Genomic DNA, 27,259 nt, shown 5'->3' with positions numbered 1-27,259 from the left:
GGGGGAGCATGGAGGGGAGAGGGGACACGGGGAGACACGGGGCGGTGCGGGGAGTCACGGGGAGACACGGGGAAATCATGGGGAGACACCGGGTAGCCACGGGGAAGACACAGGGAGCCACGGGGAAGTCATGGGAGAGCCATGGGGAAGTTATGGGGGAGACGTGAGATAGCCCCAGGGAGCCATGAGGAAGCCCTGGGGAAGCCCGGAGGAGCCGTGCCTTCTCCTTCCCGGCTGCCCAGCAGCTCCATGGGGTGGGGCAGACCGGCCCCAGCTCCCTTCCCGGTAGGTCCCATTGTTTCCCGGTTCTGGAGTTCATCCCTGGGCACCGACCAGAGCAGACGGAGCCCTGGGCAGCTGGGCGCATCGCCGGGCTCACCCCGGGGGCTGTGCACGATGCCCCTGCCCACCTGCCCAGCAGGCACGAGGCCAGCTGATGTGTCTTCCACAGGCGAGAGCCGATGGCATTCAAAGAAAGCACAAACAGCAGAATCCTGCCTGGTTCTGAGCCAAGCCTGGCGAGCTGAGAGCCCGAGGGCATTAAAGCCAGGCACAGCCCAGGTATGTGACCGTCCCCTCCCTGCAGATAGTGGGTGCCACCACCCCGCAGCACCGCCGCCCTGTCCCACACCTGGTTGTGTACCTCAGCATTTCCTGGTGTGGCCGCACGCATCCTCAGTGCTTGCGGCAGCAGAAAATAAAGAAAAAAACCACCTTGCCCCGTGTGTTGGTACCACGCCTGGCCAGGTAAGCCAACCTTTCCTGCAAAGGCACTGTCACCGCGGCTCGGGTTCACGGTGCAAAGATCAGCCCGGTGTCAGTGCGTGCTGCTCCTGCTTCCTCCTCCAGCCATACGCTGCCCCGGTCCACACACAGCAAGGTCTCCTCCGCACCCCACCCGCATGGGGAACATCAGGAGCTTCTGCTCCACCTGGGCGAGAAGGTAACGGCGAGCGGGGCGGGCACGGCAGGCTGCCAAAAAAATCCCCGTTTTGAGGAGCTTTTCCCCTTTCCCACTTTGGGTGCTGTCTGAATGCCAATTTAGCAACTTCGGGGCAGGACAGCAGTCTTGGTTGGCTGTCAGCAACAAACTCACCCAGGGCAGAAAAGCACTCCGCATCTGAGGCAGAGTACTTTTTCCCGAAGCATTAATTGGCAGCACCAGCACCATGTAATTTGTTACCGGTGGCACATTTCTGCGTGGCTTCATTTCCTTAAAAGCACGGGAATTAATCAGGTGCTTCTGGCAGCACAGGGCTCGCACCATGCAGGCAGGCACCCCGTGAGCAGGAGCTGGTGCTCTCCACGGCCCCGCAGCCCCACAGACTAATGGACAGGTTTGCACCGCTGAGCGCCTGCCCCTCTGCATGCAGGTGCAGGAAACAAATTTGCCTTGTTTGAGCAATGTATGGCAGCATCGAATCGTTTGCCTGCGTTACCAAGTAACTGAGTTGTTGAGCATTGCCTTTCCTGACTAATTGATGCCCTCGGTGATTGCTGCCGGGGAGGAAGCACGGCGGGCAGCGAGGCGACCCCGTGCACCGCAGCCCTCCGGGGGCAGCTCAGCCACAACAACATGCCCAGGGGTTTGCTCCATCCATCAGCAGGCGCGGCGTGGGGCCGGCCTTTTGCAGTATCCCCCCGTTAATTATTTCCTGGGGTGTTTCAAAATATGTATATTTGATCTGTATGCATTTCGTATATGTGTGTATCAGATTTGGGGCTGGGAAGGGGGGAGAGGGGCAGGCTCAGGAAATCAAAGGATGGGGGAAACGCGGCTCTGAGCCCAGCCCCAGGCTCCCAGATGAGCCCCTTCGCCATGCAGGACATGGGCAGCAGCTCCAGGGGCTTCTCTGGGGTGTGGGAAACTCCAGTTTCATTCTTCATAATGGACCTTGTACAGAAGGCCATGACCACAGGTCACTTTCTGTCATCAAGCCTCTGCTGAAGCAAGTTAAAAACAACTTGAGTCTCCAAGTCACCGCTGATAACTACTGGCAGTGAATTTCCAGGCTCGGGGCTTGCAGCATTAACATTTAAAAATCGCAAGACCCCAAATACCATGACACCAAGTCTCGTGACCTTTAAGTCAAATGGGTTTAGGTTTCTCTTTCTTTGACTTTCAGTGTCCAAACCATAAGGGTCATGTATCCAAGCTTGCCTCAGTCCAAAACACTGGGAGCCCCTTTCTCAACTAAAACCCGGGCTGGTGGCTCGTTAGCTGGTGCAGGGAGCAAGGGAAGGGGATTGCTTCGCAAACGTGACCCCGCTCATTTTCACATCGCCTCCTGGAGGGAAGGAAAACGGTCAAGTGGGGACACGTGGAGATCAGCACAAGGTCACAGCCAGTTGAGGTGCCCAGGGCTTGGTCAGCCAGAGAGCATCCCATTCAGTTATCACAACTTATTTTTAAATGGTTCTTTTCGATGCTGATGTGTTGCAGCGACCTTGGGCTTTAAGTCTGATCGTGAAAGCCTTTGAATCTCGGTTGGAATTAACGTCGGCTTAGGCTGGCCAGAGCCAGCACTGAGCAGGTCCCCAAAGTTTGTCTGGGCAGGCTCACAAAGAAAAGCTCTCGGCAGAGCTAGGAACAGCCTTACACTTTTCATAAGTTAAAAGAAACAAGAGGACTAAAGCTCAAAGACAGAACATTAGAAAATTTCCTAACACAGACAGCCCCAAGCCCAGCCGCGTGCTGCACTGAGCCCCTCAGTGCACCATACCTGCACATTCCCCATTCCACCTTTTTGCCAAGTTTCCGCCTTTGATAGCACGTTTTCCTGAAAAAAAAAAAAAAAAAAAAAAAAAAAAATCAAAACTGATTTGAGAGAAAACCTTGCATCAGCCTGCATTAATTTGGCCAGCTGAAATCAAACTGTGGAGTCAGGTATTTGATGACTAAGGCACAGCACCAAATGAAAGCCCTTTCCTGCCTTTTTTCTGCATCACCAAGGTGTGCGCTTTAGATAAAAGTCACGTTTCTGACCGAGGCATTGGCTGCCTGACCCCCTGCCTCACTCTCCCTACTCTTCCCACAGCACAGGGCCGGGCACGGGGCCGGGGCAGACAAGAGAGGGATGGGGCACCAGGAGCTTCATCCCCAGCAACCCACTCAGCCATCCTGCCCCGGCACAGCTGAGCGAAACCCAACCGTCCCGCCCACTCTATTTGTACACGCAGATAAATATACATAAGGCAGAGCCGAAAAGACAGAGTCAGCGCCTCTCCGAAGCCCTTCAGATCCTGTTACCGCCAGATCCCCAGCACTCTGCGGCACGCACGCTCTTTGCAGCAGCCGTCAGCCTGGCACGGCGCGGAGCAGATGGTCATGATGACTTGGCCAGGGGATGCTGTCAGCCCCCAGCTCCTCGCCTCACATGATTTTGCCGTGCCACCTGGGCAGGGCACCATGCCACGGGGGCAAAGGCAGTGCTCCCTGCCTTGCAGCAGGGTCCTGAGCAGGTCACCAGCCCGCCCTGAGCACCACCTGTGGCTCACGGTGCCCCTGTCTGCCACGCGCGGTGGTGATCCCTCTTCAGCACGGGCACCAAGCTGGGGGACGTGGGCAGTTACCAGCAGGGAGAGCAAAGCTGAAGGCAGAGGGACCGGAGCCACCAGCAGGACCTCATGCTAACAGCCCGAAGCCTCGTTATCACCAAATAATTACCTGTTCTTCTGGTGGTTGCTGATGCAGCCTAGTTTTGCCCTGCTGCCCACAGGTCCCGGGGAGCATCTACTGCTGCTGTTTGTCCATAAACAGTGGGGGGGAAGAGGCACAGGGGGCACAAAAAGGCAGAGAGGAACCAAGGGCAGCACATCTGTGCCCAGACAGTCCTGCAGCTGGTGGGCACTGGGAAGGGGAATGACCTGTGGTCCCTGTGGGGCTGGGGTGGGAGAGCAGAGTCTTGCAAAGAGCTCCAGGGAAGAGACCAGCCGTGGGCAGCCCAGTTACTGCAGCATTCATGAGAACAGCCGCGAGCACGAGCAAGCCCTAAACGCTCTTCTCGCAGCTTCAGAGGGGAGCCAGCGCACATCCATAAAGAGAAAGGCAGTGCAGTGGCTGGGTGAGCGGCCCCAACTTCCTGGCACTCGGGGAATCTTCCTAGATCACGTTACGTTCATGTGTCCTTGGCTCGTCTCTGTACAGTTGAAAAACACTGTAAGGGGAGCCAGCTTATTGAGACAGTTGGTCTTGCAGAGCAAAACCCAGGGAAACAATTCCTTCCCGTTACACTTGATTGCAGACCTGTTGCTTTCACCCAGCCATCCCACTGCTGGCCGCTGCAGCAGCGCTGGGTGCTCACGGTGCACAGCAGTGCTCATGGCACGACCTGCTCCGCGGTAGTGCAGGGCACGAAGGGCCTCTGGTCCACAGCAGGGATGTTCCTAGGCACTGCCACGACACAAATAAATAACGATAATAATACTCGGGGGGGTCGGTAGCATGCCCTGTCATCTGAGCCAGCGCTGATGGAAAGAGCACAGAGCTGGCTGCGAGCGATTTGAATCCGCTGACATTTGGCCACCAATTGGGACAGGCTAGCGGCGCTTCGGAAGGGAGCGCAAAGCTTTCTGACAGGCCAGCGAGCCATCAGCGTGCTGGCACGTGCGCCCACGGCACCCTGGGGTGCTGGGGCAGATGAGCTTCAGACTCAGGGTGCCCAGCACCCTTGGGTGCAGCCACCCTTACCTTCCAGCTTCAGGAGTGCTTATTGAAACCAATACTTCTAGGGCAATGAAGATGCTTGAACAGGGACCACTATTCATTTCCACAGCTGTACAGTGCCACAGGGTTGGGTCTGGTTGGGTCTTCCTTTCCTTGGGAACCCCTAGGAGGATGGGGACGTGGGTCGGGAGAGCAAGAGTTGCCCTCCTGGGCCGTGAGCTGATGGCCATGTTGTCCTTGCAGGCTGTGCCGCTGCTGCTGGAAAGAAGGGGAAGACAAATCCACCGAACTCAGTAAGTTGCCCGCGGGAGCTGTGCTGGCAGGAGGTGGGGAGGCGCTGGCACAAAGTGTGAATCTCAGGCACAGCACCAGTGCACGGAGCACAGTGCCATCCCTCTTCTGCTCCAGGGTGCTCAGGAAAAAGGAAATCACTTCCACTGATCTCACTGAAGGGGAGAGGATAAACTCCTAAAAGAAATTGTACCAGGGAGCAATACGGGACTGACCCAGTATTGCCTCCCTGGTCCTGTAGTTTCCAAGAAAATTACAGAAACTAATAAATAGCATAAACAATGGAAAAGGGCTTTTGATTGGAACCAATTGGTACCACAAAGTGCTGCTACCTGCACGGAGTGCAACACTGCAGTCTGAATTTGTTCTCCTCTTCACCTCTCTGGAAAGGTGTAGATGCTTTATAGGATGCAAAAAAAAATATTTTTGGGAAAAAAAAAAAAAAAAAAAAAAAAAAAAGACAACACTACCTTGCTGGCCAACACTCCTTTCCCACTGACTTTGGCTGTGCTGAACCCAGGCTCGTCCACTCGCCCTTAAACACAAGGCATACATTTGGTGGGAGCAGCAGGGGCAGGACCGGGCTTCATCAGCACGGGCACCCTGGCACTGCTCTGGGCAAGAAGAAGCAGAGCTGAGCACAGCTCCGGGGGCCGCAGCCCTCCTGCTCAGGCTCTGCAGGAGCCCCATGTGCAGAGCCCATCACGCGCACCAGCAGAAAAGCCGCATGAGCAGCACCGTCCTTGCCACCATCTCAATGACACAATGTGCTGCAGAGCTGGCGGGGGACAAATGGTAAATCTCCAACTAAGAACAATGATAATGAAAGTACAGAAGTGAAAATTCATTACCTGAGTCCACTTGGGAGATGTCCTGAGGGACTCTCTGAGGCTTTCTGGGCTGCTTTAACCCTCTGGGTCTGGCTCCAATACTTGCTCTGATGCACTGGCTTTGGCTGTGCTTTCTTCCTTTTTTTTGCCACTTCTTTGTCAGAAATCTGTCTGCTCCTCACAGCAAGGTGCTGTGCACCTCATCAGGCCCATCTCATCATGCTGATCAGTGCTCAGCGTCCCCAAACTATGCAAGCAGGAGGAAAAACATAGTGTGATTTTGGGCCAGCAGCTCCAGGGAATAGCCTAATAATGTCTCCTTTTTTCCAACAGCTCAGGTGGAGGTGAGACCAGCAACAGGACAACCTCAACAGCCCAGCCCCACAGGTAAGCTCATTCCATCCCTAATGGAGAAGTTTCCCCTGAGTGTTTTTTGTCCCCTGGAGCAGAGGGGACACACTTCAGCAATACCAATGTTGCTTAGGCTGCCCCAGCATCCTGCCAGCTCTCTAAAAAGTTAGAGATGCCCATCAGAGGCAGCCCATCAAGCCCATCTCCCACCACTTTTTGGAAGCGTGACGGGAACCAGGAGGGTTCCGCTTCCTCCTGGTGCTCCTCCAGGTGCTGGCAGAGCAACACGCCAGTGCAGGAGCCTGCTGGCTTCGACCTAGGGGTCCGGCCAAGCGGCTCTTCGGAGGCAGCAGCAAAGTTACCTTCTGGTTCTTGGTCACAGTTTGAGTTTACGTGTGGAGGGAAGTCCTGCCTCCTCTAAGGGAGGCTTCCTGCCAGCTTTCTATCATGCACTGAGGGGGACATGAGGCCTCCTTTGCATTAGCCCGAGTCCTGGAGGACTCTTATGTAGGGAAATGAGGCCTGACCCACCCTAATTAACTTTACCTGCCTCCTGTTGGCTTCGTGGCAGCTCATTCAGTCCTGACAAGCACCAGGCTCTAACCTCAGGGGCATTTGGGATCCTGTTTGGTAGGCACAGTTCAGAGAAGGGCCCACTGAAACACCAGGATGACTCCGAATGCAGGCGTCTCAGCACAGCCCCACTGCTCGGCCCCTGCTGCCAACACCGCTGGTGTCCCACCAGCAGCAGACATGCACAGACCATCTCAAACAGAAGAGACAGTTTCCTTGGCAGTTTCACTAAGTCACCAGTATACTGCTTCTGTTGCCACCTTTGTCTTCAGATCATCCCACAGCTTATTCCAGGTCCATGCAGTAGAGCATCCAGCTCTTCCCATGGCATCCTGGACTCTTGGGTCAGGAAGAATAATCCCAATGAGAACTTTCATGATCTTGCCTCTAAATGACCATTTGGATCCTTTAGCTCTAGCTCCAGGCAACCGCGACCAGGCATCGTGCCCATCTGCAGACAGTGTTTGAAGGAACCCAGTGTTCCCAGTGCCCAGCCCCACTCTTACGATGTCTCAGGAAGGACGGTTTGGTCACCCCAGGCTCATTGTCACTCCAGAAGAGTCCATTACTACCACATCCACTTTCACACAAACATCAGTAATGAGTTGCATGTATTTTTTTTCCAAATATGCTTTCCAGTTGTTTGTCATCTGGTAGAAACTGATAGAAAATACCAGGGTAATTGGGCAGAAGAGATAACTCGTGTGTGCTACAGGTCAGCATGAAAAAGGAGGTTGTTCATCGCTGCAGCAGAGAGATGTTGATAAAACACAGAAGATGATGCCTGGTCTAGCAAAGTACATTCTGCGTCTCACAGGAAGTGACATGCTGCCTATTTAATTAGAAAGGTCAAGGCTCTCTCCTGAATAAACCAGAAATAGCCTTCCGGGGAAAAATAAATAAATAATAATAATAAACCTGCCTGAGTATTATGGAGGATATTAGGAAAAAAAATAGGTATAAAATCTCCACCAGACAAGAGCCACAGTTTCTGAGAAGGGGGTGTTGAGAAAACCATTCTGCTCAGGGGAGAGAGCCCCCCTTCATGTTTAATGTTACTAATGTAAGCAGGTATTCCAAGCTTTTCCCCCCTTTCTTCACCACTGTCTCTTAAAACATTTGTAACCGCACCACCTACCTTGGGTGTACCTTGCGTGCCGTATGTTAGCCCATCTTGTCCAGGGGCAGTGTTAAGCCAGTGGTTAGCAATGTAGCATGTGGCCACACGGCATGGCTGATGCCGTGGTTACCAAGACACCTTGAGGTGCGATCCCCAAATCCTAAATGGGGATTAAAGGACAGACTGCCCCGGAAAGGCTGAACGGGACATTTCAGGAGCTGGTCCCATGGTGACTGGGAGGGGAAAAAACTTCTCCAGGGACCAGCAGTGGCTAGGAGAGCTCGCTGGCCTCCATGTGATGTCAGAGGGATGGGGTCCATCACAGGTCCTCCATCTGTCTTCAAAGGAGGAGTTGTTTGGAGATTTTAAGAGGATCAGTGCCTTAATGACGGTGCTCAGCCCAGCCAGGATCTCTCTGCCCCTCTAGAAAAGCCAGCAACAAAAAGCAAGCCGAGCAGGAAGGTCAGCAGATCCATGCTCTGACACAAGGCAGCACAGCTCCTAGCGCTGCAAGACATCCTGCCCACGGCCCTTCAGCAGCTCCGTGTGCCCGGCTCTTGCTCAGATTGAGCAGCATCCAGCTGCTGCAGTGCGAGGAGAGAGGAAGCCACCTGCAGAAGGGACCTGAAATGTCAAGGCTGGGGATGGCAAGGTGAGGGAACATGGCCACACTTCCAGGTCTCTGCCACAGAACACAAATGTTTTTTGCTTGTTTAAAAAAGGAAAAAAAAAATAACAGCCTTAGGTTAGCTCGTGTGCTGGTGCCTCCCTGTGCTGGGGAAAAGGGCAGGGTGTCCATGCAGTGCCACATGTCCCACTGGAGGGAGATGGACCATGCTGTGCTGTAGCAATAGCCTGGGACCAACCTGTCTTGGCTTTTATGGACCAGCAACGCCATACAAGATGCCTCCTGCTACCAGAAGCACATGTCCTCTCACCTGTTCTCACACTGAGAAAGGAGGCAAGTAGACCCTACGTCCAAAGCATCGTCCCCGTGGTCTTTCTTCCTTGGGGGCTGTGGCATGCGCTTCACGTCTGCACACACCACCCAGCCTCATCATCCTGCTGCGACCTAAAGTCATCCCGACCCCCCCTCGATGGGACCGTCCCAGCCACCCATTAGCCTCCTGTCTGCATGGATACCAGGAAACCGAGCACGGGAGTTTATAGTTGAGTGGAAAGTTCTGCTGCTGTCTTAAATCATAAAGCACAGCTGCTGACACAGCAGAAGCTGCAAAGCGAACAGAGCATTTGTGCAATCTGTGGTTTGGAGGCCGCCAGGAGGAGAATAAGCACAGCGTCTTGCAGCTCTGTTGGAGGGAGAAGGAAAGGACAGGCCAGAAGAGTAGATTAAAACTCATCAGAATGCCATTGTAATACCCGGTGCAACACGAACACAGCCTGATGCTTCAAAGTTAGCCCACAATTGAGAGAAAATGGCAGCTGAGATTCAATGGCTGCAAATGCAAAGCAATGCGTGGGGAAAAACAAAAAACTAACAACAGACACCAAATATATATGCACACGCACGGACTAACGAGCTATAAATGAGCTATTCTGAGCCGGGAGATGGATCTTGGGCATCTTTGTGGAGAGGGCTGTACAAACACCGCCTTGGTGGTGCCTTGCACGCTTTGCTTTCTTCTCGTGCCGGCCTCAGGCCTCTGCCGGAGGCATGTGTGGGGGACCAGGCCTGACCTAGAGGCCCTTTGGGGCTGGCCCACCACAGCTGCCCTACCCCTGCTGGGGGGGTCTCACGTCCCCGGACTTCACGTGGAGCTGGTGATGGCCGAGGGGATGCAGTGCCTGGGGGCAGCCCTGCTCCCAAGGCTGAGCAAGCCAAGCTCCTCCGGAGACCATGCCCCAAGCAGAAGGGCCACCCTCGCACTTCTTCTGGCCGTGGTCATCTGCAGTGGCCTTTGTTAAGCTCAAATGAACGTAAAAGACCCTCAAACATCTTTGGTCTTCCCACCACCCCTTCTGCACAGCTGCCAGAGACACGCCAGCCGCAAAACGCCTGCGGAAGAGTTAAAGCACTTTCGTCAGCGAGGCAGCCTGCAATCTTCTTCTCCACCCAATGGGACTCAAATAACCTAATTCTTGTTCTACATTTGTATGGGCTCTCCTTCCCCCAGATCACCCCTGGAGAAATGACAGCTATGTGGTAAATACATGTAATCATGCCAGTCTGATAGCTTCTCTTGTTCTCTGGCCATTAATTCATCTCCCTGGGACTTAGGTGAACGTTTTGCATCCCGCAGCAAATTCAAAGAGCTGCCTTTATTTTAAAATCAACACAACAATAAAAGCCTTTCTCCTTTCCCTCCTCAAAATGCAAATTTTTAGCTTTAAAAATATCCTGGCACACGGACAGCTGTTGCTGGCCGTGACCTTATCTCAGGCCAGTGACAGATTTCCCATGCATGAGAAGTCGCAGGGCTTAAAAAGCCTCCTGTATGCCATGGTGCTGTGGCCAGGGCAGGTAACGGGCACCAGAGGCCATGGTGGAGTGATAGGACTCGGTGGGGCAGGCTGATGGTTGGGCTTGATCTTGAAGGTCTTTTCCAGATGAAATGGCTCTGTGATCCTATGAGCAGTGCCTGCTGCAAGCAAAGCGTGCACTTCATGATAAAAACACTAACAGAAATCCCCCTTGGGATAAATGAGCAAAGAAAAATGCAAGAAAGCCCTCCAAGAAGAAACGCCTTCTTCCTGATGATCGTTATTTCTAGGAAAGCAGGAAATTTCTCCAAATTTTCTCATCTCTCTAGACACACGTTTTGGCAGGGGCAGCCGTGACAGTGACGGCAGAGCAGTGCTGGTGACTGTACTGGTGCTGGCCCAGGAGCACCCAAGTCACCTTTAAAAGAAATAAATTATCACCACGACCATGGACAAAACGCATCAGCTTCGCATCCAGCTCCCGTGGCAGCATTCCCCTGGGGGCCTGCCCCACTCCGGCTCACGTCCATGGCATAACGCGAGAGGCCGGGGGATGGCGGGGAGGAAAGGGTGCTGCAGGCCGGGGCTGGAGCCAGGCGAGGGAGCGCTAAAGGCCAGCGGGCAGATGGTGAAGCGGCGAGCAGAAAGTCACTGCGGCCATAAATCTCGGGGAGCAGAGACGGGCAAGCCCCAGGTGGCTGGGCAAGCCTGCCCGGTGAGCCCAGCGGTGCCCAGGCCGCCCTGGGCCAGCGGCCGCGCGCAGTGGGATGGGGGCCAGCGATAAAATTAGAAAAGCGTTTCCCTGCCAGCCCCTTCCGCGGGCTGCAGGAGCCGCTAACCCCTGCAGCACTGCCCCATTTTGTGGGCTGGGGGAGCTGCTGGAAAAGCGGGATTTTTCTGCAAACTGCCAGCTTCCACTTGGTGCGCCTGCAGCCAGCTGGTGGGGGCAGAGGGAGGGGGATTTGTTCAGATGTCCTATTCAGCGCCAGGCAATTCCCCTCACTCCATTTGCCTGGTGTGCCAGGCAGCTCTGCAGAGGCTGATCCCCCCTTCCCCGAAATGGCTGCTCGTGCACCCCTTTTCCAGCAGCTCTCCCCCCGCTACACCAAGCCGCAGCTTTGCGGCAGCAAGCCACCTCCCTGGACAGCACTCATTATTATAATTTCTGTCCCTAAGCATCCTTTAAGTTTCCACTGGGGGGACGGAATCAGAAGGGAAAGCCTTTTAAGGATTTCTGCCCGCTTGGGAAAGCGAATCCCCCCCAAGCCAAGAGAGCTGCGAGGGGGATTTGAGTGCAGGCAAGTGCTCAAAGCCGAAAGGGCAGAGCGAGGGGAGGGGGAGCCCAGGGCACGCTCTGAAACCAGAGCCCCCGGCCGAATCGGCTCCTTCCTCAGCCGGAGGAAGCTCGCAGGGCTTGGCGTTGGCAGAGCACGGATGGTGACCGAGCGGGGCAGCTCAGCGTGGCAGCAGCTCGGCGGTGGCCCTGCCGCGATGGGTACCGTGGACCTGAAGGAAGGTCCCAGCACCGTGGCGATCAACATGATGCTTATCGTCCGCCCCGAGCAGAAAGGGCAGAGGGACAGACAGGCAGACAGCGCAGGTAAATCCCCAAGGGAGGGGAGGGCTGCAGGTGCAGCACCAACTGCTTGCTGGGGCTAAGCAGGAGCTTGGGAGCAGGGCTTGGGCTTTTCCCCCTCCGCCTCTCCCTCCAGTTTTAAGAGATGTGCTGCAAAATGCCCAAACTTCCCCTTTTTTTGCAGGAGAGTCCTTTGCTCCTGCACGCTTCTGGGCACTGGCACGTGCCACCGCGGCTGCAGGAGGAGGTGACGCGCGCGGGCCACCACTGAGGACCACGCATGCACCTTGTCCTGCCCTGCAAGCAGCCGAGCACAGGGGCAAAAGCGTTGTGTGCGAAGGGTGTGCAGGCTTTGTCCCCACAGGTGGCTGCCCTGAGCCATTTATAGCTCCAGTCCGTGCCACTCTCCCTGGCCCCGCTCCTAGCATTCAGGGGATCTTCCAAAAAGCTGAGAACATGCTCTGCAAATGCAAGGGGACCTTCCCTGCAGGAATAAAAGGAGGGGAAAAAAAAAAAAAAAAAAAAAAAAAGTGTTTCTGCTCAAATTCCTTAGGGAAAGGCTGGCTCCTCCAGATGGGCTGATGCCTGCTGGGTCCGGGTCTCCAGAGGGAAGGGAGCTGCAGGGACAGACCTGACCACTGCAATCATCTGCTCATTTATTTGGGATATTTGGGAAATAACGCCCAGCTGACACCCTGCTGTGCCAGCACGGCCTCATTTTTATGTTTTACAGGTTTGCAGGATGACGGAAATGGAAACAACAGACCACAACCGTCACAGGGGAGAGACCTTAGTGGTAAGTTATCTCCTCACTCCGCACATGGGAACACCCCGCTACCAAAAAACAGCACACGGCACCCATCCGCAAGCTTGTAGTGCCCAGCTCTGCCTCAAGCAGCCACATGTTTGAAGCAAACCATCCCCTTATCAGCACCCTGGGGGGCTTCAGTGGGCACAGGGCCCTTGGGTCATGGGGGGTCCCCTGCATGCTCTCCTATGCTCCACGGCCAGGACACGCACTGGTGACACTGATGGCACAGCGGTGTTGGAAGAGCAGGCAGCGCTCTTTCTCCCGTGGCACCACAGAGGTTAACACATTCCTCCTGAATCAGCATCTCGATGGGCCAGGACACAGGGGAGAGCTGCGGGTGAGTTGCTGAGCACTGCACCACGCTCTCGCTCAGGGACCTCACTGCTTCCAGGCACCCCGCACCTCTCTGTGCTCCCAAGCACACAGGCCTGTGGCACCCCAACATTTTGGCTGTGCCTGACAGGGCGAGTGCATCTGGGTGACCGCCACCTGGAAGGGCAGGTCAGTCCCAGCAGCTCCAGCCCATGCCCTCCTGAAACCACCCCACCTGGGCACCAGTCTCTGGAGCAGGGCTGCATCCCATCGTTTCGCCCCATGCCATCCTTTCACCCCGTGCCCCAAGCAAGCCACCTTCTTCATCCTTACTGCACTGCCGAGCTGATGCTGCTCTCCTCATGGCACTGAGATGTTCTTCTCCCTGTGAACAGGCCAGCAAGCCTCCGAGGAGCCCTACAAGCAGAGGCAAACCATTACTTCGTACACAAATGAAGGTAAGTGGCCAGCCAAAGTATACGGGTTTTTCAGAGCAGGGCTTCAGCAAGTTTGTAACAAGCTGGTTTGTAAAAAACACACAACAGGACACCCCAAACGAGCAGAAACCAGGACGTAGCATGGATGTAACCAACCCCAGATATTTCAGAGCAGATGGAAGGGGGCAAGCAGCAGGACAGACAAACATCCTTATTTCTCCTGTTGGAACCATCTCAAGTTTCACGCACTCTGGCTCACAGCTAAAGACTTCCCAGTTCCTTATGGAGGGCGTCTTAATTAGGAATAGCAGAAAACACCATGAAAACATCAGCAACCATTTCATCTCTCTCGTTTTTAAGGAAACAGGTGCAGCGCTTTGAACATTTACTGTGGGATTACTTTTTATCATTTGTTAAACATTGTTTAACTTACTGGGAGAAAGCATTCCTGTGTGCTAAATTTGTTTCTTGGAAAACAAAGAATTCTAATTTATGGAGGAAAATTGAGAAAGTGGAAAATGGCAAGAAAACCCACAAAAATCCACAGATATGAATAATCTTGAGAAACAGCACCCCTGCAAAATATAAGAATCTAAGGAAATCATACTGTTTGCAGAAATGCATGCCTTTGAGAAACAACATCATTTCACTTTAAATTAACTAACAAACACCAACCAGCCCTCATCTCAGCCCCCTGGTACCTGCAAGCATCCCAGAATTGAAGCCAAGCTCTAGGATTTTAAAGGGTTGTATAATTTTTACAGTCTTTCTTGCCTTCTGCTGTTGGGATTTAAGGACATCGAACTTTTCTGCAAAACCACGGGAGATAAAAGAAAACTTTTTTAAAAGTTAAATTCTAAGAAAAGCTTATTCTTCAATGAGAGTGCAGATCCTTACCTAATTGGCTGCTCCCAAGAGCTGGGTTTTAGGGAAAACCTCAGAAGCCACGAGGCTCTGGCTAAAGCTGCTGGGGCAGCAGGTACAGCGTGCTGGCAGCCCCGAAGCGCATTCACACCTTGACCTTTCATCTCAAAAATAACCTCGTACTGCCTGGCCCAGCGAGCCCACCCGTGTGGGAACTCGGGTAGCTGTAACCTCCTAAAACGCTTGCCCCAAATGCAGCCTCTTTCAAAAAGTTCAGGTAGCTCCTATAACACTTCCTGACTTTTCCCTTCTGTCTCTCTCTGGTGGTCAGAGTGAAGCTTTAAGCAAAAGACCCCGAATGTCCAGTGAGGTTGTCTGGGAGCATCACGGCATGCAGAGCACAATGCTCTCAGCCAGCGCTGCCCCTTGCAGGCAATGGCCTTTTCCAAAGGTTTTCATACCACAAACCAAGCCATTTCCATAGCTTTGAGCCTTTTTTCATTTTATTCTGAGAAAAATCAATGAGACATTGATTCTCTGTTTACTGTATCTCCATGAAGAACTACTTAATACAGCAATAAACCCCTTCTTTAAGCTGCCACATGATCCTCGTTGAGGACCTCTGCTTCATTATCATCTGCTTCAACACCTGCTACACTATTACAGGCTTTCTTTCCCCCCCCCCCCCCCCTTATTTTTTTTTGAGAACCATTATCAGAGGTGACCACGGGCTTTCTTACGGCGCGGTTTATTCATTCTGCCAAGAAAACAGAGCACTTTGGTACCTTCACAGATGGCAGTGGTGCCATCTGTTTTGCTAAGGTTGTGTCATTTCAGTGATGTTTGGGTGAACGTGACCTGGTTTGGCATGCTGACCCTCTGGCTCTGTACTACCCTCATTCACATCCACTTGCTGGTTGTGTTCCCTTTCCGAGCACATTTGTCACCATTTCTTCCAGGAACCCAGGTGACAGTGGAGGTCCATCCCAGGAACACCACTCCGCAGCTCTTCAAGAAGCTCTCCTTCAGGAAAGGTACGTTCTTGGCTGGGGAACCTGACCGTGGGCGAGGGGACATCGCTCCCTTCATGGGCACCACACCGGCGGGGACCCCCGGGAGCTGCAGGCGATGCTGCAGCCCTGGAGCTGGGATGCTGATCACCACGGCCCCGCAGCGCTTTCACTAATTGTGCCCGCATCGTTGCAGGTTCCCAGAGGCAGCCCAGCCTGAGAGGCCAGGACAACAAAGGTGAGGCTGCCCTACCTCCGAGCTAGGAAAATTGCTCCCAGGAGGAGGCGGCTCCCTCCTCCCCTGGTGGGGCTGGTGTCTCAAAGCTCTTGAGATGCCAGCAGCCCCTGGGGTTGGGCACTGGCCACACTGCCTGGTGGTGGCCGTACCCATGTGGGTGGGTGCGGTGATGCTGAGAAGCAGCTGCTGGTGACAGCTAAACCCTTCTCTTCCTGGGGTGGGGTTAACACAGCTGGCAGTGATCTGGGGCCATCAGAAACCCTCAGCAGCTGCCTGCAGAGGCACCAGCTATGGCCAAGCCAGCACAGGGGCCCCATGCAGCATCCAGGCTTCCAGCTTGTCCATGCCATCAGCGCCTTGGGTGGGGTTTGATGTTCCCAGCCCTGGGGCTGCAATGGGAGGCGTCCTATTGCTAGGGCACACAGTGTGTGCAGAGCCTGGGGATGGCCTGGGGACTCCCAGAATTCACCCCTTTCACTTTCTTCTTTTTCTCTTGCCAACAACTTCTCGCCTCATTCTTCCTTCTCCAATTTTCCAGTTTTCGAAAGGACCGAAGCCCCACAGCCACCAAGTGGGAAAGACCTGCATGGTAACTATTGTCTGCACCAAACCCATGCCAGTGGGGTACAGCCCCAGACAGGGAGCCCAATCACTCCCCAAAACAGGCTTGCTCTGCTCCTGGAAGGCACAGAGCTGAGATCTGGTTTCTACCAACACGAGCATGTCCAGCTTCCCAGTCCCCCACAAGTCCTGGGTGGCTCCAGGACCATCCCACAGGCTGGACGGGGATGGTCTCACATCTCCGTGCACACAAAGGGGCACAATGCACGCTGCCCAGCCAACAGCGTGAGCCTGCCTGAGTTATTCTGGACCCCACATCTGTGGGGAGCCTTTGCGGCTATAACCTGACAAAGATGAAAACCGATAACCAATTTTAAGAAAACATCCAGTTCCCAAAAGGCAAAAAGTAATTTTCAGAGCGGTGTAGAGTAGGAACTGTTAAGCGCGTAAATCTGCTTTATCTCTCTTTAGGTCAGCCTAATAGCCCTTTTCAGGGAAAACGGAGATAAACAAACAGCCTGTTACAGGAGCAGAAGCGGCGTGCTCGCAGGCTGATTTTGGCAGGACAGCCAGCGCGGTGGCCCGCGTCCTGCTGGCAGGCGGCACCGTCCCCGGGGGCTGAGCCAGACCCAGCGCCCAGCCCCGTAATCCCTCCCCGGGGCAGGGGTTTCCGAGAAGAGCAGGGCTCATGTTAGCAGAGCATCTTTGCAGGTCAGGAATAGCCCCTCTGCGAAGGGAGGGGAGATGGACGCCTCCCCGGGGGCTGGAGCTGGGGGGATGAGCCTGAGCCCAGTTTTGGGGAGCTGGGGGGGAGTGCAGCAGGCACAGGTGTCAGAGTGAAGAAACCCAGCTGTTTGCTGGTTTTGTTTAGGAAGTCTTGCTTTGCTGAGGATTGCACAGCACAGATTTTCCCTGATGTTTCTGCAGTGTTTTGTGCTCTCACATCCAGCACCCAGGGATTTTCAGTGCTACCACACAGCACCAAAGACACCGGGCACCTCCCGCCCTGCCCAAACTCCACTAGACCAGAGGCAATGAGCCCAGCTTGCCATGCAGCTAGCGAGGAGCCTCCACGGGTGCCCTCGTGTCCTCTGTCCCCAAGCACCAGTTCTGGCCATCCTGCAGGACAGGCAGTGGCTCGGCCGTTGCCCCGGGGGCAGCCACAGCCACAGCCTCCCTCCCTCCGTCCCTCCCTTCCCCAGACAATACCCGCTTGTTTCTTCCCAGCGTATCCATGGGACAAATCCTCTTTGAAATCCATGCCAGTAGATCTTCAGCAATTAGAGAAGCTGGATGCCTACGCATTAAAAGTAAGTCTCGCTTCTGCCTCCGTCCCTCTTCCCTGCATACACCAGCAGCAGACATCCCACTCTGGGAGGGAGCCTGTGACCAAAAATACATCTTGCTCAAAACGTGGAATTACAGCTCTGTTTCTATTTTTAACGAAGGTCGAGCTAGAGCAGCGTCCTGGCAGGTGGGGGTCTCACCAGCTTCAGCAGGACGAGGGATGGGGAAGGCAGGGAAAATGAGGAAAATACCACAGCATTTCCTCAGCCCAGTCTCACCCAGCGCTTACTCCTCCCGAACAGGTGAACGTCAAGAGCAGCATAGAGGAGCTTGTTCAAGCCCTGCTTAAACAAGCCCGGACCGACCTGGAGAAAGTCCGCGCCATATGGACGTGGATATGCCATCACATAGGTAGGCTGAGCTCTTCCACGGAGAAGGTAACGGTGCTGCCGTTGGTCCCGTTACGCTGCCGTTGCGATTCACTCTGTGTCTTGTGGGTGGTTTCACACAGAAGGCGCAAAGGAACGCTTTCCGGATATATTTATCCAGAAATACCTTCAGAGGTTATCTCACCATCTCTGTTTCCACACTCCCCCTCCTTGCACTGCCAGGCCCTACAAGGCATTGTGCAAATGGTTTCTCTCTGTATGATGGCTCTGTAACGCCTACCTGATTTATTCAAGGGTGCAACCATACCAGTCCCCATCATCAAAGCAGCTGGAGCACAAAGCCAGGCTGCTGAGTACCAGAGGCTTGGTTGTCACATCCAGAGCCCTCCAGCACCACTGGATTCGCAGACTGATTGCATTTTGCATAGGACACACAAACTCTTAGGGGAAGATGTGGATTTAAATCAGTTTTAAAAAATTAATAATGAAACAAGCCATACGTGCTGCAGCTCATCTTGCTTCGTTTGCGCTCGCGGAGGTGGAAAACAAAGCAAGAGTTGCTTCTGCTGCCCACTGAGCCTGCTGCCTTGGGCTTCTGGATGAACTTTAGCCTGTGTTCCTTCCCGCAGAGTACGACGTAGTGGGCTTCCATAACAAAAGCCAGCGGTTGTGCAGTCCCATAGATGTACTGCGGACGGGGAAGAGTGTTTGTGAGGGATACGCTGCGCTCTTTCAGCAAATGTGCAGGTAAATTAAGCTCAGGAACGTTCAGTGCCAGGGAGGGTTAACATTTCTTGTCATCTCCATGTCTATTCTGTCTGCCTTTGCATTGACTGATGTGACTTTAAGCAGGACGCGGCACTTCAGCTTTCAAACCATGCTGTGGGAAACCAGCAAGTCCTGGAAAGGTCAATTTTGCTCCCTCCCCCTCCCCTCCCCAGCATAATTTGCTTTGTGCCATCTGCTGAGCTTCGCATCGCATTAACATAATGGCAGATGAAAACACGGAGATAATTCGGTTAGAAGAGGCTAGGTTTTTCCTTCGAGTGTCCCTATGTGAAGGTTAAAAGCATGGCGAGCCTCAAACAAGAGGGAATTCTGCCTGCAGCATGCTCCTGTGGCACAGGCAGGCAAAGCCCCAGCAGGAGCTCGCCCAGAGCCCTCTGCAGATGCCCTCTCTGCTGGAAGGGACAGCCCTACAGAAAGAGGGGGTCCACAGGAGACGACTGGCCCTGATGACTCAGGAACACAAAGCTGGGAGGCGCCTCCTAGCACCAGAAAGCAATCGTGTAGTTTCCTAGAGCACAGGTTTGTGAGGGAGTGCTGTGCCTTCCCCTTCTCGGTAGACCAGCTTCCACCAACAAGCTTTGGAAAAAATAAAGATCAGTCATCTGTTGGCACATGCAAGTAACAATTGGCTTTCCACACCATCCAGAAAGATTTAGGAAGGCTTTCACCATTAGATAAACAAAATCTAGGAGGAAAAGGAGAGATTTAAAAAAAAAAAAAAAAAAAGGCCGTGACAGATGCTAATGATGCTAATGTGGTAAATGCTTCCAACCAGTAACATGTCCCACGATACCTGATCCTGCTTACCAAAGAGTAAAATAAAGAAAGAGGATGATGAAGTATGAATTTATAACTGCATCTTATGAAACAGTTATTAGCAGTTAGAAGTGGGGGAAATTATCATCTGTTCATTAGAAAGCATATGTTTAGTTCATTAAAAACATTAATCTTTCCAAGGATCTTTTTTACTATTTAAAGGCTCTGTTGATTCATCCTTCACTCCTCCGATCCAGGTTGATTATTCATTCCGTGATTCAGGAAACCTCCCAGTCATCCAGTCTATCACTTTTGACAATTAGCTAAATATTTCAGCTCCTCTCCTGAAAAACTATAACCCAAGCCATCTCCTTCTTGCAAGACAATTTCCTCATTCTTTCTTCTCATGCACCATTCAAGTCTTACGCTGAGTCTAAGCATAAAGGTGAGAGGCAAAGAGCAGCCTTCTTATATAAGGTTTTCCAGAGCCGGATTTGGGTTTTCTAACATGCCTTTTCTCCTAGCTCCCATCAAGGCAGCTTTAACAAACAGCCCAATTCACCCTCACCCCAAGTCCCCCCACGTTCAACCTTAGGCAAGCCTAGCACTGAGGACCTGGGGAGAAACACTCACCACCAGCAGCGAAGGCACAACAATTGTTTGCTCTTCAGAGGTTTCAGCACAACCGCAGGAGCAGAGCTGGCCGCACACCCCACGGCGGGTCTGCCCACTGCCCACTCAGCTGCTCCTCGTGCAGAGTTGGTCTGCAAATAGCCCAGGCTGCCCAGCCTCTGCTTTCCCTGTCCTCTACAGTCTGTGGCTGTTCCTGGCTCTTGGGCAGGAGGGTACAACTGCCTGCCCAAGCCGTTCTGCCTCCCTCTGGAGAAGCCAGGTTTGCTTCTTTTTTTCAAATGAAATCTTCAAAGCCAACCTGAAATGAAAGGGAAGGAGCTGCCATTGAATTCAAGTGACATCTGCAGCAAGACCCAGATTATTTCCTACTTTTTTTGAAGCAGAAAAGCATCTTAGGTTTAACCACCTTGGTGCACTAAGCAGATGTTGAGAACAGTTCCTTAATTCATTTCTTCTGGTCCACCTTGCTTTTAGGACATTTCCTACCATCACGCTGCCACATCAGGCATTTCTGGAGATCTTCTCCATCTTCTTTCTGCACGGTTAACTTATCTGTGTAAAGTCATTTATAGAAGAACGGAGATGTGATCACCCACTCTCTTCACCAGTACAGGATTGCTCCTACAGGATGTTTTAGTGTGCTTTTGTCCATCTTATTAAGGAGACTTATTGAGATGCTCTGACCGCTCAGCACATCCCAGCACGGGCTCTTGCTGTACCTTCGCTAGCTTCATGTTAAGCGAGAGCACCGACAGAACAGAGGGCAGAATGTGTCCCTTGGTGTTCTGTCAGAGCATCCAGACAGCAGCGATGGGGCACTGCCACGGCTCTCCTCCCCGTGTGCCTCTGTCTTCTCCCTGCAGGCTGCCCAGCAAGCTCCCAGCTGACTCTCAGTTCCCTTTTCCCTAAGACAGAGGAACAAATAACAAAGCAACACAAGGTCTTCCAGGCGCTAGGAAGTCTGCATGTGAAGCTGATGGGACCGTCTTCCCTCTAAACGAGCATCCCCTCCACGAATAAAGTGGTCCTCCCTACGAGCACTGCTAAACTGCCAATTACCAGCCACTATCTGTTATCAGACGCAGGCGTCTTAACAACCATGCTAATTATCTTCCCCATAAATATCACTTTTCTTCTCACTGAATTAAACCCACGTTATGCAGACAGTCTTGATCTTGAAGCATGCATGGTTTGTTACTTAAGGTAGCTGTTACAGCTAACGTACTTTTCAATGAAGAAGAAAAATGTCAATACCATCCTACACAAAAGACAATTCTCTAAGTGGAGTAAGTTTAGATTAATGCTGAAATGCGAGGCCAATATTAGAATCCGTTGCTATCAACAGCAGAGAGCTTATTAACACTTTGCTTATTTAAATCCTGTTTACACTTCAACAAGTATTCATTATTTAAAAAAGAGAGAGAGGGAAACTATTTAATCATTTGTACCCTGGGCAAGCACAAGGTCACTCTTTAAGGAAACTAAATCAACCTCCACAGTCCTGTGCGGTCTAAGAGATCTCGGCTGGTGTCAAACACTGGGCCTACTGTTAGAGAGAGCATGAACAAATGCAGTTTTAATTTATAATTACATGGGCTAATTGTGGAGTGCATCAAAGGGATCCCACTGAGGAACAAGACAGAGAGCAATTAAACACAACTCATCTTTGTCATCCTCCCCCAGAAAGACTGAGCTGATGGTGCATCAGGCAAAAGAGATGGAACGTGCAAGAACTGGAGGAGAAGGGCCCCTTCCTCCCATGGGACCCTCTCTCCAAATTTCTGTGCAAAATCTACAAGGGAAAGAAGGCCCCTACGCAACACCGGGCAGTGCTAACAGCCTCGGGCGTCACTGCCTCGTGCTGCTGTCCCGTGCTCGCCCTGCACAGAGCCAGCCCCCAGAAGGGCACAGTCTCCTCCTGATGCCACTGGCCAACGTGGAGAACTCGCCTGCCTCTGGAAGGGCTGAGGAGGTCGTGCCATGCTCAGGGCTGAGCCACCGGCCCAGCAGGGGCGCGATGAGCCCGGTGCTTTGGGTGGCACACGGCCAGAGCAGGCGCCTGCGATGTGCTGGCACTGGTGTGGGACGGTGTGGAGGGTTGTGCTCCCGTTCAGTACAGAATTAAAGCCCTGCAGACGCGCTGGATATGGCTCCTCATGGCCTCCCACAGAAGTACACTGAAGGATTTAAAACCAAATTCTCCTGCTGCACCTCATTGTTGTCTTTTAGCATTGCAGGAATCCAGTGCATGAAACTATCGGGATACTCTAAGGGGTATGGGTACAAGATTGGGCAGGTCTTCAAGGGGGACTCCAACCATGCCTGGAACGCCGTCTACCTGGAAGGAAGGTGGCACTTACTGGATAGCACCTGGGGAAGCGGTATTGTTAACAAGACTTCAGACAAGTTCACCTTCAGGTAGAGAAACATTCTCTAACTTAATACATAAACCTACCACAAAGGCAAGCTAATGGGTGTGATAAGAGACACTCCAGACAAAGTTTAGGTCTCGCTGCAAGGGGACCCCTTCCCACCCGAAGCCCAGAGCAAGACCTCTGGGCTGCCTGTCCAAGGGAGGGAGCTCGTTCCTGTAGAAAGGGGGTGGCCTCGAGCTGCGAGCAGTGGGACTTGTAGCTTTCAGCTGCCCCAGAGGAGGTGCCTCCACACTTTCAAACAACAAGCAGTGCCTCCCTCTTTCTTCAGGGCCTGTGGTTGCAGGGAACAGTACAAATACCCTGGTTTTATCCAAAGGTTCAGCATTTTGCCCTGGAAATAGAAAACCAAAGCTGAGGTTCCTTCTCTCCCTGGAGAGTTTCAAACCCACAGAGCTCAGCTTCTCAGCAGCCCCAAACACTCCGACTTCCTCCTACTGAAACCACCACCACTGTGCAGCGGAAGAAATAACTGCTTATAATTACTCATTTTCCTTTTATCTCTTCCTCCTCCTTCCAGATACAACGAGTTTTATTTTCTGACTCACCCAGCTCTGTTCATTAACGATCACTTCCCAAATAACAGTAATTGGCAGCTTCTCAAACCAACTCTGACGCTGAAGGAATTTGAGAATACCGTGCACTGCAGCAGTGACTTCTACAAGCTGGGCCTGCTGACCGTGCACCCAGATACAGCTGTCATCCGAACAGGTAATGCCCTGCCTTGAAAATGAGATTAAAACAATTTTCTGTGTTCCAACAATTTGATGTGCTGAACGACACATAACCAGGCTCTTCTTTACGTGATACTCAGCACCCTGCAGTGTCCAGCAGCAATTTTAACATGAACCCATTCAGGTAACCTCACTGCCCCAAAGAGCCCACATTTCAGATCACCATCTTCAGATTTTAAAAGGGCTGCAGGAATTTTAATAGTTAGCCATTTTTATGAATGCTGAGAACACAGAGTTCAAACTGAAGGGCAGCAACATTTTAAGACTTAATGTTGTCTTCAAGCACTTTGGGAACAGGCTCATAGGGAGGTCAATTACCTCATGCCTGTGTACTGCAGGGCTCCCACACCTTTCTCTGAAACTTCCTGGAATAGCTGCTGGACTAGAAATCGCATCTGGCCACATCTAACTAAGCCCTTCTTGAGCACACAGGCTGACAGTACTTGCAGTTGCATTTTTCACAGGTTTTCATATTCCATAGGACCACAGCTCCATTTCAGTTGGTGTCAAAGTAGGATTAATGCACGTCTCCAAAAAAAGGCCACTCACCACCTGGTTCTTTTTGAGGGGCACCGGTTTCGATAGACAGATGACAAGCTATGACAAGCTCTTTCTTTTACTGCTAGGGAAGTGACAATCGGTTGGGACGGATTAGTCTTCTGGAACAGGTTGTGTACATGCAAAAAATGCACTGAAACTCCTATGTGGTTTCTTTTCTTACGTATTTCATAGTCAATGGAACAGCCACCATATCAGTGGATTGCCGCTCTTCCACGTTATTTACATTTTCACTGAAGGGAAGAGAAAAACATGGCTTACTGTCTTTGAGGAAACACGGAATGAAGCTGGAGATCTACCCACAGAGTACAGGGCGCCAGGAACTGGAGATCTTTGCCAAACCCTCCAACTCCCCAGAAAAGGTCTACAACCAGGTGTTGCAGTATGTTGTCGAGTGCACGTCTGTGGACAAGAGCATTCACTTCCCAAAGGACCTAGACCAGCCCGTTGGACCAAGCTGGTTCTCAGAGCACCAGGGGTTCCTGAGGCCGTCACAGCCCGACCCAGTCATCCACACCAACGACGGACGGTGCTCTTTCACCTTCACCCTGGGAAAGGACATAAGCATCTTACCCACGCTGCACTCTGATAACAGCGGCCTGACAGAGGATAGGAGAAGGCAGCACATCATGCAAATCCATCGTGGCAACCAAGTTGAGTTTATGGTCCATCTCCCCCATGCAGGGAACTTTGTTCTGAAATTCTTTGCCAAGAAGAAGTCAGATCCTGGCAATTATACCTACGTCTTCAACTACCTCATCACTTGCCTGAACACCGAAGTGAAGTGGCCGGCTTTCCCTCAGACCTACAGCAACTGGGCGAATGACTACGAAATACTGGAGCCACTCTCCGGGCTGCTTCCAGCCAATCGCAACGTGCAGTTTAAACTCAAAATGCACGGGATATCAAAGGTGCTAGTTCAGGCCAAGGACACTCACACGCTGACCCTGAGCAGAGGCGGCTTCTGGGAGGGAACCTGCAACACCGCGGGATGCACAGAGTTGTTCGTTATGGTGCATGAGAACGCCAACCACAACTTCTACTCCCACGTCCTCAAGTACGAGGTTGAGGCCCCGTAACAGCCCTTCCTTCACTCCAGCTCTCCTGCATGAACCAACATGCCTGAAAACAATACAGCTGTAAGAGATCATTAGTTCTCTCAATCACGTTCATTCATTTGACAAATGCAGAGCAACACCTGCATGCTTTTGCAAGATCAAGGGCTCAAAGGGGTTCAAGGAGGCAGAAAATCCTTTTATGAAGAGAGCAGCAATGGAAGGAATTAGATAAAACTCTGACCTATGTTTCTGTAACATCATCCAGACTGACGTTTTGACAGAAACGACTGGCTATCACGACACAGATCGTGGCACGTCAGCAGTGATGGCTAGTTTCTAAATTATGGACCATAGGAGAAGTTTTATCATGGCTACTTAAGAGAAGAATCCACCTAGTTTTGGGGCAGGATGAAGGAATTACGCTCTGTTTTTCAGCAGCAATATAGGACATGAGGAATTTCACGATATTTAAAGCAGGCTTCTGTACAACTTTAGTTGCAAAATACATCCCAAGAGAGAGAGAACTGTTAAGAAGGAGATACAAAGTGAAGTTTTCTTGTGCACTTCATTGTCTTACAAATTTAACTGATACTGCGAAATGACTTCTTACACTGAATCTTAAATTCAACAAAATGATTTTTACCTTTTTATATTAGAGCATTTGAATTGTAAGCACTTTTTCTGTAATATTAGCACTGTAATCGTAGCTCAAGCATAGCGGTGTTTCTGTAATTAAAACTACAGTGAAAGGAGAATAAAGTTTTCAAAAATTGCTCATTCCTCCTACTTGCATATGCAAAACTGGAACTACAGAACTTAAGGGGCTAAATGGAACAGCAGGCCAAGTGACATAATTAGCATATAAAAAAACCATCCGGTGCCATGCTCGTGGAAAAATTATCCATGTGCAAGGTGGTCTTCTAGTGGATCTCACCACAAATACACACCACAAGATCCATAAAACTCAAATGTCTGTGTTAGTGTGGCCTGGCAGATATTATGTTTGAGCTTGAATTTGAAATAAATCTGCTTTGTTGTTGCATTCTACTTCATTGACCAAATGATACGAATTCCTCCTCACAAAGGCGCTGCATTTTCTGCACAAGATCCGTGGGTTGTTCCTGCGCTCCTCTCCTCCTCGGCAGCTGGGTGTGGGATTTTGGCACGACGGCCGCGGGCTGCCCACCTGCAGCAGGCTCCCTGCCTCCCATCCCTCCCGGGGGGCTCCTCTGCCTCAGCAAGCAGCCTCGAGCCCTGGCTTGAAGCAGGTGCAGTAAGCGTGCAGGGCACTGGGAGCCGCGTTCACGTAGCAGAACCTCGGTGAGGCTGCAGGCTGCCAGAGACGTGAGCTCCCAGAACAAACAAGCTTACCGTAGGATGCTCCACACACGACATGGAAGTAAGTTTTAAGTCCTCCCCAAACAGCTAAGTGTCTTTGCCCTCAAAAACTGGCAGCAGCTCGCTGCAGGAGCACTAATGAGCCTCAGAGCCCAGCAGGTACCCACTTCCTGGGCAGCAACATGGACTGAACAGCACAGATGCAAGCAAAACTCTGGGATGTTTTGATTGCCTAGGACATTGAAGGCTAAATCAAGTGTTCTCTCTAAATTCAAACTGGCCTAGCTCATCCTGGTGCATAACAGAGATCTTTTTTCCTTAGATTATGCTCTTCAGTTCAAGGAAGACACATTTCAGTAGTTTTCTTTCTGTGTGCCAAGCTGGTCCAGGCAAATCCTTCACCTCTTAGAACAGTAGGATAATGAGGCATCCCGGAGTGCTCAGGAACTAAAGGAAACAACTTTTTCCACAGAAAAGGGTGACGGGCACCAAACTAGATACACCCTGCATGCAACCAAATGCAGGAAGTTCACTTATACACATACCAACAGACAGCTACACAAACCGCCAGCTCTCCTCTAGCTGAAACAGCCTCAATCCCTGCTGAGCATTTGGTGCTCGCTCACCCCGGCTCTCAGGACCCTGTGACAGGCACCAGCGTCAGCTCACACCAGGGCTGGCACGGCCTCGGGCCTCCCGGGGCACAGGGCTGATCCCCACTCCTCTGTTTCAAGGGCTCCCCTCTCAAACCCCACGTGCTCCATTTCTGTCCCAGGCTGGCGAGCAGGCAGCAGAGAGGACAGGTTGTTATCACACGATTGCCCTCTGCCTAGCACGACCTCAGCGAGTAGTCCCTCCTCCCCATAGAAAATGCTGCAAAATTTGGGTACCTGTGGTTGTACCTGCACATGTAGGCACAAGCATTTAACCCCTCACAGCGAAAAGCGACCCAAAGCACTGCCGCAGCCGCGGAGGAACATCTGCAGCACGCTACCGGCAGGCAGAGCCCGCAGCAGCTTCCCACGTTTGAGATGCTACCCTGCTGCCGACAGGAATATTGCAAGCGAATTTCCACATTTCTCTTTCCAACAGAAAGCAAACATCTGGCTCAGCCCTGCAAGTGTGTAAGAAATTCTTTGGTGCTATTGAAAGCATGAGTTCAAAGACAAAAAAAAAAAACCCTCTCCAGCCTCATTAATTATA

The 27,259-nt window shown here is 52.1% G+C and overlaps 1 protein-coding gene and 1 long non-coding RNA gene across 3 annotated transcripts; one reads left to right on the top strand and one right to left on the bottom strand.

Moving 5' to 3' along the window:
* Positions 1 to 1,888: 1,888 nt before the first annotated feature.
* On the bottom strand, positions 1,889 to 7,099 carry LOC118171419. Of its 2 annotated transcripts, XR_004753195.1 has the most exons (4): positions 6,352 to 7,099; positions 5,809 to 6,034; positions 3,282 to 5,112; positions 1,889 to 2,780 (listed from the first exon to the last, which is right to left on the bottom strand). It is a non-coding gene; the product is annotated as an uncharacterized LOC118171419 (long non-coding RNA). The 2 variants fall into 2 exon arrangements; XR_004753194.1 differs by lacking the exon at positions 3,282 to 5,112 and having other exon boundaries at positions 6,352 to 6,626.
* Positions 7,100 to 11,614: 4,515 nt separating this feature from the next.
* On the top strand, positions 11,615 to 25,489 carry KY (kyphoscoliosis peptidase). The gene is made up of 12 exons (XM_035334525.1): positions 11,615 to 11,873; positions 12,583 to 12,645; positions 13,368 to 13,430; positions 15,233 to 15,307; positions 15,480 to 15,521; positions 16,060 to 16,110; positions 17,310 to 17,392; positions 17,672 to 17,780; positions 18,388 to 18,505; positions 22,166 to 22,354; positions 22,889 to 23,079; positions 23,835 to 25,489. Exons 1-12 carry the CDS (start codon positions 11,708 to 11,710, stop codon positions 24,737 to 24,739), a joined length of 2,055 nt encoding a protein of 684 aa, XP_035190416.1. The 5' UTR covers positions 11,615 to 11,707; the 3' UTR covers positions 24,740 to 25,489.
* Positions 25,490 to 27,259: the final 1,770 nt, after the last annotated feature.

Source organism: Oxyura jamaicensis, chromosome 9, assembly GCF_011077185.1.
Source record: "Oxyura jamaicensis isolate SHBP4307 breed ruddy duck chromosome 9, BPBGC_Ojam_1.0, whole genome shotgun sequence".
NCBI classification, from domain to species: Eukaryota; Metazoa; Chordata; class Aves; order Anseriformes; family Anatidae; genus Oxyura; species Oxyura jamaicensis.
The sequence above is the reverse complement of the archived record's forward strand: the minus strand, read 5'-3'. Positions and strand labels throughout refer to the sequence as shown.